This window comes from Phyllobates terribilis, unplaced genomic scaffold, assembly GCF_046119375.1.
Source record: "Phyllobates terribilis strain yellow unplaced genomic scaffold, ASM4611937v1 Scaffold_3__8_contigs__length_932513732, whole genome shotgun sequence".
Taxonomy (NCBI): Eukaryota; Metazoa; Chordata; class Amphibia; order Anura; family Dendrobatidae; genus Phyllobates; species Phyllobates terribilis.
In genome coordinates, this window is record NW_027362763.1 from 346,446,104 (window position 1) to 346,465,796 (window position 19,693).

The 19,693-nt window shown below is 43.3% G+C and overlaps 1 protein-coding gene across 1 annotated transcript in view; it reads left to right on the top strand.

The window, feature by feature from the left end:
• Window positions 1–5,069: 5,069 nt before the first annotated feature.
• The window catches only part of LOC141259356 (uncharacterized), a 751,467-nt gene continuing 736,843 nt past the window's right edge, over window positions 5,070–19,693 (top strand). The window contains exon 1 of the mRNA XM_073675220.1: window positions 5,070–5,249. Within this exon, the coding sequence (XP_073531321.1) occupies window positions 5,195–5,249 (55 nt within the window). The 5' untranslated portion in view covers window positions 5,070–5,194. The remainder of the gene's footprint in view (window positions 5,250–19,693) is intronic.

Consider the following 19,693-nt stretch of genomic DNA (forward strand, 5'->3'; position numbering starts at 1 on the left):
CTACTAGAAGGCCAAATATTTTTTCAGAGCTAGATGCAGAAAAAAATTATATTCAGTTTGCAACCTGATGGAGGTCAGTATAGATGGACTAATAGAGAAAGTCCGACACACTACTAGAAGGCCAAATATTTTTTCAGAGCTAGATGCAGAAAAAAATTATATTCAGTTTGCAACCTGATGGAGGTCAGTATAGATGGATTAATAGAACAAGACCCACACACAGCTAGAAGCCCAAATATTTTTTCAGAGGTACTGTAGATGCAGATAAAAATTAGTTTTAATTTGCAACCTGATGGAGGTCAGTATAGATGGACTAATAGAGAAAGTCCGACACACTACTAGAAGGCCAAATATTTTTTCAGAGCTAGATGCAGAAAAAAATTATATTCAGTTTGCAACCTGATGGAGGTCAGTATAGATGGATTAATAGAACAAGACCCACACACAGCTAGAAGCCCAATATTTTTTCAGAGGTAGATGCAGAAAAAAATATATTCAGTTTGCAACCTGATGGAGGTCAGTATAGATGGACTAATACAACAAGTCCCACACACAGCTAGAAGCCCAATATTTTTTCAGAGGTAGATGCAGAAAAAAATATATTCAGTTTGCAACCTGATGGAGGTCAGTATAGATGGACTAATACAACAAGTCCCACACACAGCTAGAAGCCCAAATATTTTTTCAGAGGTACTGTAGATGCAGATAAAAATTAGTTTTAATTTGCAACCTGATGGAGGTCAGTATAGATGGACTAATAGAGAAAGTCCGACACACTACTAGAAGGCCAAATATTTTTTCAGAGCTAGATGCAGAAAAAAATTATATTCAGTTTGCAACCTGATGGAGGTCAGTATAGATGGACTAATAGAGAAAGTCCGACACACTACTAGAAGGCCAAATATTTTTTCAGAGCTAGATGCAGAAAAAAATTATATTCAGTTTGCAACCTGATGGAGGTCAGTATAGATGGATTAATAGAACAAGACCCACACACAGCTAGAAGCCCAATATTTTTTCAGAGGTAGATGCAGGAAAAAAATATATTCAGTTTGCAACCTGATGGAGGTCAGTATAGATGGACTAATACAACAAGTCCCACACACAGCTAGAAGCCCAAATATTTTTTCAGAGGTACTGTAGATGCAGATAAAAATTAGTTTTAATTTGCAACCTGATGGAGGTCAGTATAGATGGACTAATAGAGAAAGTCCGACACACTACTAGAAGGCCAAATATTTTTTCAGAGGTAGATGCAGAAAAAAATATATTCAGTTTGCAACCTGATGGAGGTCAGTATAGATGGACTAATAGAGAAAGTCCGACACACTACTAGAAGGCCAAATATTTTTTCAGAGCTAGATGCAGAAAAAAATTATATTCAGTTTGCAACCTGATGGAGGTCAGTATAGATGGATTAATAGAACAAGACCCACACACAGCTAGAAGCCCAATATTTTTTCAGAGGTAGATGCAGAAAAAAATATATTCAGTTTGCAACCTGATGGAGGTCAGTATAGATGGACTAATACAACAAGTCCCACACACAGCTAGAAGCCCAATATTTTTTCAGAGGTAGATGCAGAAAAAAATATATTCAGTTTGCAACCTGATGGAGGTCAGTATAGATGGACTAATAGAGAAAGTCCGACACACTACTAGAAGGCCAAATCTTTTTTCAGAGCTAGATGCAGAAAAAAATTATATTCAGTTTGCAACCTGATGGAGGTCAGTATAGATGGATTAATAGAACAAGACCCACACACAGCTAGAAGCCCAATATTTTTTCAGAGCTAGATGCAGAAAAAAATATATTCAGTTTGCAACCTGATGGAGGTCAGTATAGATGGACTAATACAACAAGTCCCACACACAGCTAGAAGCCCAATATTTTTTCAGAGGTAGATGCAGAAAAAAATATATTCAGTTTGCAACCTGATGGAGGTCAGTATAGATGGACTAATACAACAAGTCCCACACACAGCTAGAAGCCCAAATATTTTTTCAGAGGTACTGTAGATGCAGATAAAAATTAGTTTTAATTTGCAACCTGATGGAGGTCAGTATAGATGGACTAATAGAGAAAGTCCGACACACTACTAGAAGGCCAAATATTTTTTCAGAGGTAGATGCAGAAAAAAATATATTCAGTTTGCAACCTGATGGAGGTCAGTATAGATGGACTAATAGAGAAAGTCCGACACACTACTAGAAGGCCAAATATTTTTTCAGAGCTAGATGCAGAAAAAAATTATATTCAGTTTGCAACCTGATGGAGGTCAGTATAGATGGATTAATAGAACAAGACCCACACACAGCTAGAAGCCCAATATTTTTTCAGAGGTAGATGCAGAAAAAAATATATTCAGTTTGCAACCTGATGGAGGTCAGTATAGATGGACTAATACAACAAGTCCCACACACAGCTAGAAGCCCAATATTTTTTCAGAGGTAGATGCAGAAAAAAATATATTCAGTTTGCAACCTGATGGAGGTCAGTATAGATGGACTAATAGAGAAAGTCCGACACACTACTAGAAGGCCAAATATTTTTTCAGAGCTAGATGCAGAAAAAAATTATACTCAGTTTGCAACCTGATGGAGGTCAGTATAGATGGATTAATAGAACAAGACCCACACACAGCTAGAAGCCCAATATTTTTTCAGAGGTAGATGCAGAAAAAAATATATTCAGTTTGCAACCTGATGGAGGTCAGTATAGATGGACTAATACAACAAGTCCCACACACAGCTAGAAGCCCAATATTTTTTCAGAGGTAGATGCAGAAAAAAATATATTCAGTTTGCAACCTGATGGAGGTCAGTATAGATGGACTAATACAACAAGTCCCACACACAGCTAGAAGCCCAAATATTTTTTCAGAGGTACTGTAGATGCAGATAAAAATTAGTTTTAATTTGCAACCTGATGGAGGTCAGTATAGATGGACTAATAGAGAAAGTCCGACACACTACTAGAAGGCCAAATATTTTTTCAGAGCTAGATGCAGAAAAAAATTATATTCAGTTTGCAACCTGATGGAGGTCAGTATAGATGGACTAATAGAGAAAGTCCGACACACTACTAGAAGGCCAAATATTTTTTCAGAGCTAGATGCAGAAAAAAATTATATTCAGTTTGCATCCTGATGGAGGTCAGTATAGATGGATTAATAGAACAAGACCCACACACAGCTAGAAGCCCAATATTTTTTCAGAGGTAGATGCAGGAAAAAAATATATTCAGTTTGCAACCTGATGGAGGTCAGTATAGATGGACTAATACAACAAGTCCCACACACAGGTAGAAGCCCAAATATTTTTTCAGAGGTACTGTAGATGCAGATAAAAATTAGTTTTAATTTGCAACCTGATGGAGGTCAGTATAGATGGACTTATAGAATGATGCTATGCCCAAAAGATTTTACTTCACTAGGTGCAGTAAAAAAATTGGTATTCTATACACAGGTGGTATATCTTGCAACACAGATAGGCTACTCCACTGACTAACACACTCTGCAATAGGCCAAAAAGGATTAGCTTTGCTAGATTCAGCCAAAGGCTGTGAAAAAAACTTGCACAGCACTGGCACAGACCTGCCTGGCAAAAACTGATAGGAACTGATGTAACCTAGTCCTGAAAAGGACTCCAATTACAATTAGTCTTTACTCCCACAACCTATCTATTTAAGAGCACAGACCTCCCTGATAAAAGTCATAGGAAATGCTGTAACCTAGTCCTTAAAAGGACTGCAATCACAACTATTCCCTAATCCTAAGCTATCTGTATATTTGTGCGAAAATTGGCTTGAAATTAACAAGGTATAGCGCACACAGCAACAGCGGTGCCGTCTAACACGCAGCTGCAGCAGTGAGAAAATGGTGGCGACGGGGAAAATGGCTTGGTCTTATAGGGCAAGGACATGTGACATACACTGCCAATGACACATGCCCTTGCTTGTGTGAAAAAAAGCACTTCGCTCCATGTGTGCGCTGCTGATAGGCTGACAGATTGCACCTCCCCACTGCAAATGCGGGAAAGAGAAAAAAAAATGGAGATCTTCATTGTTCCTGCAGAGATCCATCCCCTGCCCCTCCCCCCACCCCGCTGTACACTCAAACTGCGTATTAACATTAATTTTCATCATTACTGAGAAAAAATCCAGTTATGATTTTGGTGCCCGAACAGTTATCGAACATAACCTCGAACAGCCGAATTTTTCTCAAATTGTTCGTGTTCGCCGAACGGCTCGAACACCGCCCAAAACAGCTCGAATTTGAGATTGGCGAACAGTTCGAGTAGAACAACGCTCATCTCTAGTTAGAATGCCAGGATGAATAGGTGGTTCTTAGTTCCCAAGGACTTTAATTTTCACGTGGAGCATAGACCCGGGAAGTTAAACGGTAAAGCAGATGCCCTCTCTAGAATTCCCTGTCTGGTGACTGAAGGTGTCCAAACTCCCAGCTTTAGGCAGAAGGAGGAAAATGTGACAGAGTCATTGGTGATATATGTGAGGGGAGATATGTTTCACTACTGCTACTAGCTTCAGTGAACTAAACCTACAAGTATTCTCCAGCATGTTATGTGTTGGGGGGTTAAACCACCATGTTAAAATGGAATGTTTTTTGTGAATGACATTGTGAAGATAATGTGCTACCCAGAGCAGGTTAAACCCCGCTCGCCTATGGACTATACTATACTTTATCTTTTTGTTTTTCGTTATCCCGGAGAGGACGTGTTTATTTTGTGGATCCCTATGTGGTTTATGCCACATATCAATAAGCCTGCAGGAAGTTAACCCAAGACGTGTTTCCTGTGTCTGCCTCTGTGAGAGCTGAGCAAGTCACTTTACTACAATTTATATATATTTACTGTTATTTGTATATTTATGGGTTTTTTTGTGTATTATATGCTTTTATTTTCATATTGTCCTATATCACTAAAATAATCAATCAATACAGACTAGGCAAGTAATCCATATACTACTCAGCAGTGAAGGTGTTAATGATTAAAAGAAAAGCCACTGAAGAGATAAAAGATTGAAGTTCTTGGTGTGGATGTACAATAAATAAAGCACCTGCTTCCCTCCCTTTATAGAGAAGCAAGGCAGTGTGGATGGGACAGTCACATACACCTGTTCATGTGATCAGACAAACATTTCATCACAATGTTAGGAGAATAGTTGAAGACAAAGATGGGCAAACAAGTTACCTGGATTTATTTGATCTTCTGTGTCATATATCTAGGTGGTAAGTGTTTGTATTAGCTATAGACTTACAGTTATTACATTGCATTGGTTAGATATACTAGATGTACTATCTCAGGATCATACCCAATGTAGATTTGTTTAATTCAGATGTCATAGATACTTGAGATAGGATTAAGAGATAATCTGGGAACTTTACCTTTTTTGCACTGATTTAATTACAATTGTAATTTTCTATATTTAGTTCCTGCTACAGTAAATTAATTCTCTAATATGTTGTCTGAACAGAGGCAAAATTACTTCTTCAGGGGCTTCATAGCAGTTTTCTCTATCTAATATAATTCTTCATAAATGACATATAGCTGTGTATCTTTCCCAGTAGATGGGGTTAGCTGTTCATACAGAGGGAGGTGGTGTTTTCTAGTATATGGATGTAGGAGCAAAGTGCCTAACACATATTGCATTTGTATCTTTTTTGTATATTTTCTTGTGTTTTTGCCTATGATTTACATTTGTGTCACATTCTTCTTTAAATTAGTGCTTATTTTTTAATATACTGTATATTTTTGCCTCTGTTGTTTTATGTTCACCACTGTGGGCAGGTTTTGGGGTTTCCAGTTGTTTTTGGCTAATTCATTAATTGCGAATGTTTACTCAAATGTACTCCAGGCCCCACCTTCCACCTGACACTGAAGTGGTTTTCTGTACGCCTGAAATTTTTGTGGAAGTTTAATATGCAAATTGCCTCTTCAGAGAAAAAGAGGACTTAAACTCTATAGCACCACCTATTGGAAGCAGCAAGCCTATAAGTCACAATCAACCCTTTAACAAGTTGTGCAATATGACTTAGGATAAAAGCCAAATCAAAATCTCAATTTGCAGACACGATGTTTCGGGCTGTTTGCCCTCATCAGTGCAAAGTATGAGAACTGATTTGGTTAGATGAGAGGTTCTGGACTGAGGTCTAAGGGGTAACGTTTCTCCTTGTGGAAAGTGACATACCAGCTGTGGCATGTCAAGGTAAGGAGGCTTATTCGCCATGCAATGCTCTGCTGGGAAATTTAATGCAAATTGCCTCTTCAGAGAAAAAGAGGACTTGAACTCTATAGCGCCACCTATTGGAAACAGCAACATTTAAATGGAAAATGCTAATTTTCATGCTAAAAATTCACATAACAAAGTGAAGCTGAAAAAGCAATTTTTTTATTTGGCACAAAAGTCAATGAATACCACAAAACAAAAAAAAAAGCAAAAGTGAATTCCCGAAAACGAAAAATGATAAGTTGGGCCCATAGTGCATAAATGAAAACTTGAGTGATAAAGTTAAGAATGCATATTTTATTCCCTATGCAGGCTGTAGTTTTTGCAAATGGATTAGATTTGACTTGATCATTTATTAGTATAACATTGCTAAAAATCACTTTAAGTTACCTATATATATTTTTGGGAAACCTGAAAAGTGAACTGTATGGCCACCAGCACACCTTATAAATGAGCATCAGCCATACTACTGAGTGGCACATGTGCCTTAGTTAGGCCAGAGACATACCATCTGATGTGAGAGCATCGGATGCGATATGATAATAACACTCGGCTCCTGCTCTTTTGCCAGCGTGAGGTGAGTATCAGTGTTGTAAGCTCCGATCCTCTCGCATGAGAAAGTCACAGCACAGCTGTGGAAGACATAGAAAAATTATTTTCTCCATCTCCTTTGTTGCCGGCGTCAGCGGGAATCGCACTGCACTCGGGTAATATCCTAGTGCAGTGCGATGTTTCACATGCACCCATAGATTTATATGAGTGCGTGTGATCCAATATGTTGCATGCAATTGCAGCCTGCTGCATCTTTTTTTCAGTTCGATCTCAATCCAATAGGAGCTGAAAAAAACCAAAGCGCATATGATCACAGAATCATTTATTTATTACCATTGGACTGAATGCGATACGATTTTTATCAGATTTCAGTTGTCCGATTTAATTGCAAGTGGGAGCGAGCCTTTAGACAGAATTTTGTCCAGCAATGAAATCCTTTTGTGAAGAAAGGTAGCAAAATTAATGAATGAGAACAGTGTCATAATCATTGTCACTTAAAATTTTAACAATGGGCCTAAAAAAGACATAACTGAATTGTACGTTTTAATACAAATCTGACAAATCTCAAGCTAGGTTTTGTAAGGAAGGGTCTATTAAAAAATGTTATTATATCTTTGAAGGACATATTTTTTTATCAGAAATTTCGGTTTCAGGTGTGAATTTATCCAAATGCAGTAAATAATCTGTAAATGTTCTGACTGGTGTGAACAAGCCACTAACGTTAACACTTATAAAATTGGTGCGTAAAACGGATGCTGTTTTCTATATATAGGTGAAACAGGAAAATCAGTTGAAAGAAAACTTAGTGGCAATAAAACTTCATAGCTATTATAAGCAATTAACAGCACTGTATCCAGTAAAGTTAGCTCACAGGTGACCTACACGTTTCTGCGTGTAGACTTAATCATGGTACAAAACTAATGTGTAATAAGTAGTGTTGAGCGAACATGCTCGACACTGCTCGGTACTCGCCCGAGCATTATGCTACTCAGGATGTTCGGCGAGCACCGAGCATTTCCAGGTTACTCGGGCGGGAGCTCGGGTCTCCGCCCTGCATGTTTGGCGCTCTTTACTGAGCCAATGAACATGCAGGGATTGCCAGCCAGTCACTGTAATGCTGCAGCCATGGTGGTTGTGGGCATTACAGTGATTGGCTGGCCGCACAGCGTCACATCGAGTATTTAAAACCGGGCGCCGCCATCTTGGACACAGTCGCTCCGGATTAGACAGTGTAGGGACAGTGCTGCTGATTTAGGGAGAGATATAAACTGCAAAATAGTTAGTGTAGGGTCTGTAAAGGCTGCCAGAACAAACAAACAGTCCTTTTCAGGACTAATATCCATCCCAGATACCAGGCAGGCAGGCTGTATAGGAGACACAGTGGTTATACCAGCAAACGCTGCATTACAGTCCTGTGTGCTCCTGTTGCTGAAATTGCTGGACTTTGCACCAGGTGTCGGGGGCCAGGAAAAATCCTTTTTCTTTCATCTAAATCCTCCTTTTTTTCCCTCCTTCACACTGTACAAATACCCGTCTTATTAACCTTTTGGTGTGTCCCCCCTCCCCCCCCCCAAAAAAAAGCGTGTCTCTGATTTCTCAGACACAAATATAACTGTTGAAAATAGTCTGGTGTAGGCTAGAGAAACAGAAGTGTTGTTTTGCACTTCCACAGTTCAAACCTCTGTATTATCCATTTTGGGCCATTTGTATCTAAAAAAAAAACAGTTTGAGTGTGTCGCTCACTGTTCAGCCGCAAATATCTCTATTTAAAAAAGTGTGGTATAACCCAGTAAACAATAACTGTGGTTTTGCTATCCCACGGTAAAAAATCTCTATTATTCAGGTTTTGGTAGTTTTTTCCGTAAAGAAAAACAGTAGTGTCTCCTGACTGTTGTGACACAAAAATATATCTGTTGAAAATAGTCTTGTGTAGGCCCGACATCCCAGTGTGGTTTCGCAGTTCCACGGGTCAAATCGCTGTACTATCCAGTTTTGGGCCTTTGGTATCTAAAAAAAAAGCTGTTTGAGTGTGTCGCTCACTGTTCAGCCGCAAATATTTCTATTTAAAAAAGTGTGGTATACCCCAGTAAACAATAACTGTGGTTTTGCCATCCCACGGTAAAAAATCTCTATTATTTAGCTTTTGGTAGTTTTTTCCGTAAAGAAAAACAGTAGTGTCTCCTGACTGTTGTGACACAAAAATATATTTGTTGAAAATAGTCTTGTGTAGGCCCGACATCCCAGTGTGGTTTCGCAGTTCCATGGGTCAAATCGCTGTACTATCCAGTTTTGGGCCTTTGGCATCTAAAAAAAAAGCAGTTTGAGTGTGTCGCTCACTGTTCAGCCGCAAATATCTCTATTTAAAAAAGTGTGGTATACCCCAGTAAACAATAACTGTGGTTTTGCCATCCCACGGTAAAAAATCTCTATTATTCAGGTTTTGGTAGTTTTTTCCGTAAAGAAAAACAGTAGTGTCTCCTGACTGTTGTGACACAAAAATATATCTGTTGAAAATAGTCTTGTGTAGGCCCGACATCCCAGTGTGGTTTCGCAGTTCCACGGGTCAAATCGCTGTACTATCCAGTTTTGGGCCTTTGGTATCTAAAAAAAAAGCAGTTTGAGTGTGTCGCTCACTGTTCAGCCGCAAATATCTCTATTTAAAAAAGTGTGGTATACCCCAGTAAACAATAACTGTGGTTTTGCCATCCCACGGTAAAAAATCTCTATTATTCAGGTTTTGGTATTTTTTTCCGTAAAGAAAAACAGTAGTGTCACCTGACTGTTGTGACACAGAAATATGTCTGTTGAAAATAGTCTTGTATAGGCCCAACATCCCAGTGTGGTTTCGCAGTTCCACGGGTCAAATCGCTGTACTATCCAGGCTTGGGCCTTTGGTATCTAGAAAAAAAGCAATTTGAGTGTGTCGCTTACTGTTCAGCCGCAAATATCTCTATTTAAAAAAGTGTGGTATACCCCAGTAAACAATAACTGTGGTTTTCCTCTTCCACGGTTCCAATCTACTATTTATTACCCTTTTTCCATTGATAGTGCAAGTGTAAGCTATTTTACTTCATTTACAATGGGCAAGGCACGTGGCAAGGGACGTGGAAGTGGACGTTCTGGTGATGGTTCGTGCAGAGGACGGGGCCGTGGCCAAGGTGAAAATGTGCCACAACCAACAGCCACATCTTCTCGCTCCCACTTCTTGACTGAATTACTAGGGAAGCACAGAACAACACCAGTATTGAGAACTGATCAGTGTGAACAGGTTATTAATTGGATAGCTGACAATACTTCCAGTTACCTGGGCACCACCACCTCCGGTCTGTCTTCCACACGGTCAACTCTTAGTAGCCGTGAGTCTCGACCGCATACTCCTCCTCACCCTGATGCTCCTTCTTCCCACCATGCCGAGTGTCGTCAGACAGCAAGTGATCCCACACTTGGACACTCTGAAGAGCTGTTCACTGGTCCATTTCCATATTTGGGCCCCTCGCCTGATACGCTTGAAGTGGTGGAAGAGGAGATCCCATGTTGCGATGCCCAAATATTTGAACAGCCACGGCCACAGGAAGTCGACGTTGGCAATCTGTCACAAGAGGTGGACGATGACGAGACACAATTGCCAGGAAGTGAGGAGGAGGATTGTGGTGGTCAAGTGGAAGAGGAGGAGGTGGTGGATGATCTAGTAACTGACCCAACGTGGAAGGAGGACATGCAGAGTGAGGCCAGCAGCACACAGGGGGAGGGAGGCAGAGTACCCCAACAGGCAGGAAGAAGCAGTGTGGTGGCCGCAGACAGAAGGCAGACAACCGTGCCTTGTAACACCAACACGAGGGACGTTGCCAGTACAAGCGGTAGGTCTTCCAGAGTCTGGAATTTTTTAAAGACTCTGCTGATAACCCCAAAAAGGCCATATGTTCCACCTGCCATGCCAGCATCAGCAGGGGTGACGAAACTACCAGCCTGACCACCACCAGCATGATCAGGCACATGGCAGCAAAGCACCCGACTTTGTGGGGCGAAACCCAGGGTCCACGACCAGTGTCAGCGGGTGTCACCACTGCTTCTTCCACTGTTGTGCGTGCAATAGAACCCCCTGTTGTGTGTGCAAGGCAATCCCCTGTCGATAATGCATGTAAAGATGCCCCCTCCTCTCAGTCTTCACTTGTTATGGCAGTTTCTCAAGAAACAGCATCAACGTCAACGTCCACGTCCCACCGCAGCGTTCAATTGTCCATATCCCAGACCTTTGAACGAAAGCGGAAATTCGCAGCTAACGCCCCACAGGCCACAGTCCTAAATTCGCACATTTCATGACTGCTTGCATTGGAAATGCTGCCTTTTAGGCTGGTGGAGACGGAATCCTTCCGCAATCTTATGGCGGTGGCCGTCCCTCGGTACTCGGTCCCCAGCCGACACTATTTTGCCCGGTGTGCCATCCCCGCACTACACAAGCACGTGTCCCAAAGCATCTGCCGTGCCCTCAACAACGCAGTTACTGGGAGAGTCCACCTGACAACGGACACGTGGACAAGTGCTTGTGGGACGGTACATCTCTCTGACGGCACACTGGGTAAACATAGTGGAAGCCGGGACCCAGTCGGACCTTGGGACGGAACACATCCTCCCCACACCGAGGATTGTGGGCCCTATGTCAGTCAGAGTTGCCCCCACACTGTACAGCTTCTGCGCATCCTCCTCCTCCTCCTCATGTTCAGCCTCCATCTCAGATATCACCACATCAGTTACAAGTTGGAAGCATTGCAGTACTGCCTCCGCCAAGCGGCAACAGGCTGTGCTGAAACTCATAAGCTTAGGTGATAAACCTCACACTGCTTGTGAGTTGTGGACAGCTGTGAAAGAGCAGGCAGATCTGTGGCTGAGACCGCTGAACCTACATCCCGGCATGGTCGTGTGTGACAATGGCCGTAACCTGGTGGCTGCTCTGAGGCGAGGTGAGATCACACACGTACCATGCCTGGCTCATGTGCTTAACCTCGTGGTTCAGCGGTTTCTTAAATCGTACCCCGAGTTGCCAGATCTGCTCGTGAAAGTACGCCGCCTGTCAGCTCATTTTCGCAAGTCGGCTACAGCTTCCGCCGCCCTTGCTGTGTTGCAGCAGCGTTTGCAGCTTCCGGCACACCGACTGGTGTGTGATGTCTCCACACGTTGGAACTTTACCCTCCACATGTTACAAAGGATTTGTGGGCAGAAGAGAGCAGTTGTGGAGTACCAGCTGCAACAAGGCCGTCGATATTCAGGTCAGACTCCACACATAAGACCTCAGGAGTGGACCTGGATGTCTGACATATGTACCATCCTGACAAACTTTGAGGAGGCCACCAAGATGGTGAGTGGCGATGACGCCATCATTAGTGTCAGCATCCCACTTGTCTGTCTTTTGCAACGCTCTCTGCAGAGAATTAAAGAGGAGGCATTGCAGCCAGAGTATGATGAGATGGATCAAGAAGCCGTAGCGGGCGATCACACACAGCCCAGCCTCATCTCATCCCAACGTGCATTGGGGGACAATGAGGGAGAGGAGGAGGAGGAGGAGGAAGAACAGGAGCTGCTATCATGCGTTGTAGACGGTAGTACCTGTACAAGTGTCATACCGTCGGTTCAGCATGGGTGGCCTGAGGACAGGGTTGAGGAGGAAGAGGAGGAGGAGGAGGAGAGCATGGTCAGTCGTCATCTTGGTGAGGACACGGAAATCTTGCCCGTTACCAGTCTGGCACGCATGGCTGACTTTATGTTGTGCTGCCTTAACCGTGACCCTCGCGTTGTCAAAATGTTGGGTGACAGTCATTACTGGTTGGTGACACTTGTAGACCCCCGCTACAAGGAGAACTTTCACTCTCTTATTCCTGAGGTGGAGAGGTCTACAAAAATGGGGCAATACCAGAAGGCCCTTGCTGCAGAACTCTTAAAAAAATTCCCATCTGAACACGCTAGCGGCAGAGGTCACAGTTCGTTGCCCAACCAAGGCGTACAGGCGAGAGAGATGCAACTCCAATTCAGCAGAGGCAGGGGAACACTGTCAACGTTCTGGGACAGTTTTCTGACACCCGCCCAGCTTACAGGCCCTGAGTTGCGGAGTACTATCACAAGGAGTGTAAAGTTTCAAAAGATGGTGAGGGAGTACCTTGGCGATCGTACCAGCATCCTCCGTGATTCCTCTGTGCCTTTTAATTATTGGGTATCCAAGCTGGACACTTGGAATGAACTCGCTCTGTACACCTTGGAGGTCCTGGCCTGCCCTGCCGCTAGCGTGTTATCGGAGCGTGTTTTTAGTGCCACTGGGGGAATTATAACTGATAAGCGCACTCGTCTGTAGAGATGAGCGTTGTTCTACTCGAACTGTTCGCCAATCTCAAATTCGAGCTGTTTTGGGCGGTGTTCGAGCCGTTCGGCGAACACGAACAATTTGAGAAAAATTCGGCTGTTCGAGGTTATGTTCGATAACTGTTCATGCACCAAAATCATAACTGGATTTTTTCTCAGTAATGATGAAAATGAATGTTAATACGCAGTTTGAGTGTACAGCGGGGTGGGGGGAGGGGCAGGGGATGGATCTCTGCAGGAACAATGAAGATCTCCATTTTTTTTTTTCTTTCCCGCATTTGCAGTGGGGAGGTGCAATCTGTCAGCCTATCAGCAGCGCACACACGGAGCGAAGTGCTTTTTTTCACACAAGCAAGGGCATGTGTCATTGGCAGTGTATGTCACATGTCCTTGCCCTATAAGACCAAGCCATTTTCCCCGTCGCCACCATTTTCTCACTGCTGCAGCTGCGTGTTAGACGGCACCGCTGTTGCTGTGTGCGCTATACCTTGTTAATTTCAATCCAATTTTCGCACAAATATACAGATAGCTTGGGAGTAGGGAATAGTTGTGATTGCAGTCCTTTTAAGGACTAGGTTACAGCATTTCCTACGACTTTTATCAGGCAGGTCTGTGCTCTTAAATAGATAGATTGCGGGAGTAAAGACTAATTGTAATTGGAGTCCTTTTCAGAACTAGGTTACATCAGTTCCTATCAGTTTTTGCCAGGCAGGTCTGTGCCAGTGCTGTGCAAGTTTTTTTCACAGCATTTGGCTGAATCTAGCAAAGCTAATCCTTTTTGGCCTATTGCAGAGTGTGTTAGTCAGTGGAGTAGCCTATCTGTGTTGCAAGATATACCACCTGTGTATAGAATACCAATTGTTTTACTGCACCTAGTGAAGTAAAATCTTTTGGGCATAGCATCATTCTATTAGTCCATCTATACTGACCTCCATCAGGTTGCAAATTGAATATAATTTTTTTCTGCATCTAGCTCTGAAAAAATATTGGGCTTCTAGCTGTGTGTGGGACTTGTTCTATTAATCCATCTATACAGACCTCCATCAGGTTGCAAACTGAATATATTTTTTTCTGCATCTACCTCTGAAAAAATATTGGGCTTCTAGCTGTGTGTGGGACTTGTTGTATTAGTCCATCTATACTGACCTCCATCAGGTTGCAAACTGAATATATTTTTTTCTGCATCTACCTCTGAAAAAATATTGGGCTTCTAGCTGTGTGTGGGACTTGTTGTATTAGTCCATCTATACTGACCTCCATCAGGTTGCAAACTGAATATATTTTTTTCTGCATCAACCTCTGAAAAAATATTGGGCTTCTAGCTGTGTGTGGGACTTGTTGTATTAGTCCATCTATACTGACCTCCATCAGGTTGCAAACTGAATATATTTTTTTCTGCATCTACCTCTGAAAAAATATTGGGCTTCTAGCTGTGTGTGGGACTTGTTGTATTAGTCCATCTATACTGACCTCCATCAGGTTGCAAACTGAATATATTTTTTTCTGCATTTACCTCTGAAAAAATATTGGGCTTCTAGCTGTGTGTGGGACTTGTTGTATTAGTCCATCTATGCTGACCTCCATCAGGTTGCAAACTGAATATATTTTTTTCTGCATCTACCTCTGAAAAAATATGTGGCCTTCTAGCAGTGTGTGGGACTTTCTCTGTTAGTCCATCTATACTGACCTCCATCAGGTTGCAAACTGAATATAATTTTTTTCTGCATCTAGCTCTGAAAAAATATTTGGCCTTCTAGCAGTGTGTCGGACTTTCTCTATTAGTCCATCTATACTGACCTCCATAAGGTTGCAAATTAAAAATAATTTTTATCTGCATCTACAGTACCTCTGAAAAAATATTTGGGCTTCTAGCTGTGTGTGGGACTTGTTCTATTAGTCCATCTATACTGACCTCCATCAGGTTGCAAATTGAATATAATTTTTTTCTGCATCTAGCTCTGAAAAAATATTGGGCTTCTAGCTGTGTGTGGGACTTGTTCTATTAATCCATCTATACAGACCTTCATCAGGTTGCAAACTGAATATAATTTTTTTCTGCATCTAGCTCTGAAAAAATATTTGGCCTTCTAGCAGTGTGTGGGACTTGTTCTATTAGTCCACCTATACTGACCTCCATCAGGTTGCAAATTCAAAATAATTTTTTGTATGCATCTAGCTCTGAAAAAATATTTTTGCCTTCTAGCAGTGTGTGGGACTTTCTCTATTAGTCCATCTATACTGACCTCCATCAGGTTGCAAATTAAAAATAATTTTTATCTGCATCTACCTCTGAAAAAATATTTGGGCTTCTAGCTGTGTGTGGGACTTGTTCTATTAATCCATCTATACAGTCCTCCATCAGGTTGCAAACTGAATATAATTTTTTTCTGCATCTAGCTCTGAAAAAATATTTGGCCTTCTAGCAGTGTGTGGGACTTGTTCTATTAGTCCACCTATACTGACCTCCATCAGGTTGCAAATTCAAAATAATTTTTTGTATGCATCAAGCTCTGAAAAAATATTTGGCCTTCTAGCAGTGTGTGGGACTTTCTCTATTAGTCCATCTATACTGACCTCCATCAGGTTGCAAATTAAAAATAATTTTTATCTGCATCTACCTCTGAAAAAATATTTGGGCTTCTAGCTGTGTGTGGGACTTGTTCTATTAATCCATCTATACAGACCTCCATCAGGTTGCAAACTGAATATATTTTTTTCTGCATCTACCTCTGAAAAAATATGTGGCCTTTTAGCAGTGTGTGGGACTTTCTCTGTTAGTCCATCTATACTGACCTCCATCAGGTTGCAAACTGAATATAATTTTTTTCTGCATCTAGCTCTGAAAAAATATTTGGCCTTCTAGCAGTGTGTCGGACTTTCTCTATTAGTCCATCTATAATGACCTCCATCAGGTTGCAAATTAAAAATAATTTTTATCTGCATCTACAGTACCTCTGAAAAAATATTTGGGCTTCTAGCTGTGTGTGGGACTTGTTCTATTAGTCCATCTATACTGACCTCCATCAGGTTGCAAATTGAATATAATTTTTTTCTGCATCTAACCCAGCCAATAGTTTTGGCCTAATACCACAGTTTGGCCACTCAGCTCTGCTCGGTTCCCATCCATTGTTTTTTTGTGCAAACAACTCCAGAGTTGTGAATTAGTTAACCACCAAAATGAGTGGAAAAAGGCCTGCTGCTGGTGGAAAGGGGAATAGGCGTGTTGGGAAAGGGAAAAAAGGTTGTGTCCGTGGGGTAGGTGTTAAAGCAACAGTAACATCTGCAGAAGAAAGACCATCTTCCAGCCAAACTAAAATGTCTACTTCTTTTAGCGGACAATGTGATAAGATCCCTTTCTTACGGCCACGCCAATCGCTACAAATTCCAGATGAGGCACAAAAACAGCAGGTGCTTCAACGGATATCAAGTGCTCCTTTAAGTGGGCTCTCCTCCACATCAACTTCAACATCACAAATACTCCAGTCCTCAAAGGTGTCACCCCAATCGCACTTGCTTCCTCACAGCTCCCAAATCTCCAGCTGCCCGTCTGAGTATGAGGTAGAACAGATGGTTGAGTCTGCAGAGCTGTTTACTCATACTATAGCCTGGGAATCAGAGGTCGACTCCAGCGCTTCTGTGAATCCAGACGAGGAAATGATCTGCACTGATGCCCAGAATCTTTGAGTCGGATCCAGGACCAGACGCAGAAGGTTCTGACCATAATGTAGACCCTCATTCCCAAACTGTAACTCCTGTTGGTGGAGACAATGAGGAAGACGATGATAAGACTCAAATACCTGATTGGAGCGACAACTTTAGTTTTTTGTCAGGGCAGGAACAGGTTGGCTCTGAGGACGACGGGTGTGATAACGCACAGGGTGATGATGATGAGGTTGGGGATCCCACTTACTGTCAACCCACAGTCAGCCAAGAGATGAGGTCAGCAAAGGAGGTGGAGGAAGATGCTAGTGACGACGAGGTCAGGTTGCGCCTTCCTGGACAGAGACATAGTACTGGAAGCACGTCAACAACTGCATCCTCAAACACAACTCTGCCTCTCACCACAAGTCGTGGTGGCTCTTCAGGTCGCATGGGTGCTAAGCCTTGCATAGCCTGGGCATTTTTTCAGATCGATAAAGATGACCCAACTCGTGTTATCTGTAACATTTGTCAGCAAAAGCTAAGTAGAGGCCAAAAAATACATAGTTTGAGTACTTCATGCATGAACCGGCACATGGACATGAAGCATAAGTTGCAGTGGGAAGCTCAGTGTGCTACAATGCGGCCTAGCCGGCCGGGCCAACCACCGTCTGCCATATCTTGTGCATCCGCGGCCTCTTCATCCTCTGTGACTGGGGGGACAGCAGTCACACCTGTTTTGGGGCGCAGACCTGCCACCTCTTTACCCGCAACAGCCAGCGTGATTGGCAGGTCATCATTTTCTTTGGAGGTGGTAACACCAGCTGGTGTTGAGCGCTGTCCGACATCGATAGCACCACCTTTGGATCAAGGCAACCTAACATGTCCGCCTGCATCTTCCTCACAGACCGGCAGTTTGCCGGGGACACCCTTATCAACCCCGTCTAAGCACAATAGCCAGCCCTCGGTCCCTCAGATGTGGACAAGTAAAAGACCATTTCCTCCTAGCCATGAGAAAGCTAAGAGGTTGAATTTCACCATCTGCAAGCTCTTGGCTACAGAAATGCTGCCTTTCCGCCTGGTGGACACAGAGGATTTTCGAGACCTTATGTCCGTCGCAGTGCCCCAGTACCAGATGCCCAGTCGGCACTGCTTCTCAAAGAAAGGTGTGCCTGCGCTCCACCAGCATGTCGCACACAACATCACCGCTTCTTTGAGAAACTCTGTGTGTGACAGGGTGCATTTCACCACAGACACTTGGACGAGTAGGCATGGACAGGGGCGTTACATGTCGCTGACTGTGCACTGGGTAACTATGGTGACAGCAGGACAAGGGGCTGCTGTCCAAGTCTTGCCGTCCCCACGAGTTGTGCGTCAATCCTCTTTATGTCAAAGTTCCTCCACTGCTTCTGCCTCCTCAACCTCCTCTCGGTCTTCCACCTGCACCCAAAGCCTGTCTGGTCATGGCACAAGCTTTCTAACTGCGCAGAAGGGATCCTGCACACCTCCTTACTATGCTGGCAGTAGGGCTCAACGTCATCAGGCGGTTTTTACATTGAAATGTCTGGGAAATGTGAGTCACACAGCTGAGGAGTTGTGGTCAGCTCTGGAGAACCAATTTCATGAATGGTTGTCTCCACTGGACCTGAAACCAGGGAAGGCCGTGTGCGACAATGCTGCAAACCTGGGTGCGGCCCTTCGCCGGGGCAATGTCACACACGTGCCTTGTATGGCTCACGTGTTGAACCTGGTTGTCCAGCAATTTTTAGCCCACTATCCCAGACTAGATGGCCTTCTGCAGAGGGCACGGTCGCTGTGTGCTCACTTCCGCCGTTCGCATCCCGCAGCTCAACGACTTACATCTCTACAGAAGTCATTGGGCCTGCCACTTCACCGGCTAAAATGCGATGTGCCTACCCGGTGGAATTCAACTCTGCACATGTTGCAGCGACTGTGGCAGCACCGACAAGCCCTGGTGCAATACGTTCTGACGTATAGCCTGGGCAAACGAGATTCAGAGGTGGGGCAAATCACGCTGGAGGAGTGGTCTCAGATCAGGGACCTATGCACCCTTCTGCACAGTTTTGAAATGGCGACGAAGATGTTTAGTGCTGACGATGCCATTATCAGCATGACTATTCCGGTGATTTACATGCTGGAGCACATGTTAAACAGAATTCGGAGTCAGGTGGTGGCACAAGAGGAGGTGGAGGAAGTAGAGGAGGAGGAGTTGTATGCGGAAGGGCTAACATCTGCAAGGTCCAGACGGTCGGCAGCACCAAGGCGGCAGGCATGTGAGGGTGGGGGAGATGGTTTTACCAGGGCGCATGGTAGCAGCCAAACTAGTGAGGAAGGTGCAGGAGCCCAGGAAGAAGTGGAGGACGAACTGATGGAAGACTCATCAGATGAGGGAGACCTTGATCACATTTCTGTTGTGCGAGGTTGGGGGGAGAGGACAGAGGAAGGAAGCATGATTGTTACCTCGCCACCAACACAACAGGGACTTGGTGCTCCTGGATGCGCAACACACATGAGTGCCTTCTTGTTGCACTACCTGCAACATGACCCTCGAATTGTGAGAATTAGAAATAATCCTGACTACTGGGTTGCCACACTGTTAGATCCCCGGTACAAAAGTAAATTTGCAGAAATTATTCCTGCCATAGAAAGGGATGCACGCATGCAGGAGTATCAGCAGAGACTGTTGCAGAATCTTACAAGTGCTTTTCCACAAAACACCAGTGGTGCACGTAGTGAATCTCACAGTTCCAACTTGCCAACCGTGGGACCGTCAAGTGTTCAGCACTCAAACCGTAACAGAACCACAGTATCTGGTGGTAACATCAATTTTGCGGAATCATTTCACCACTTTTTTAGCCCATCCTTTGCAAGGCCACAGGAGACAAG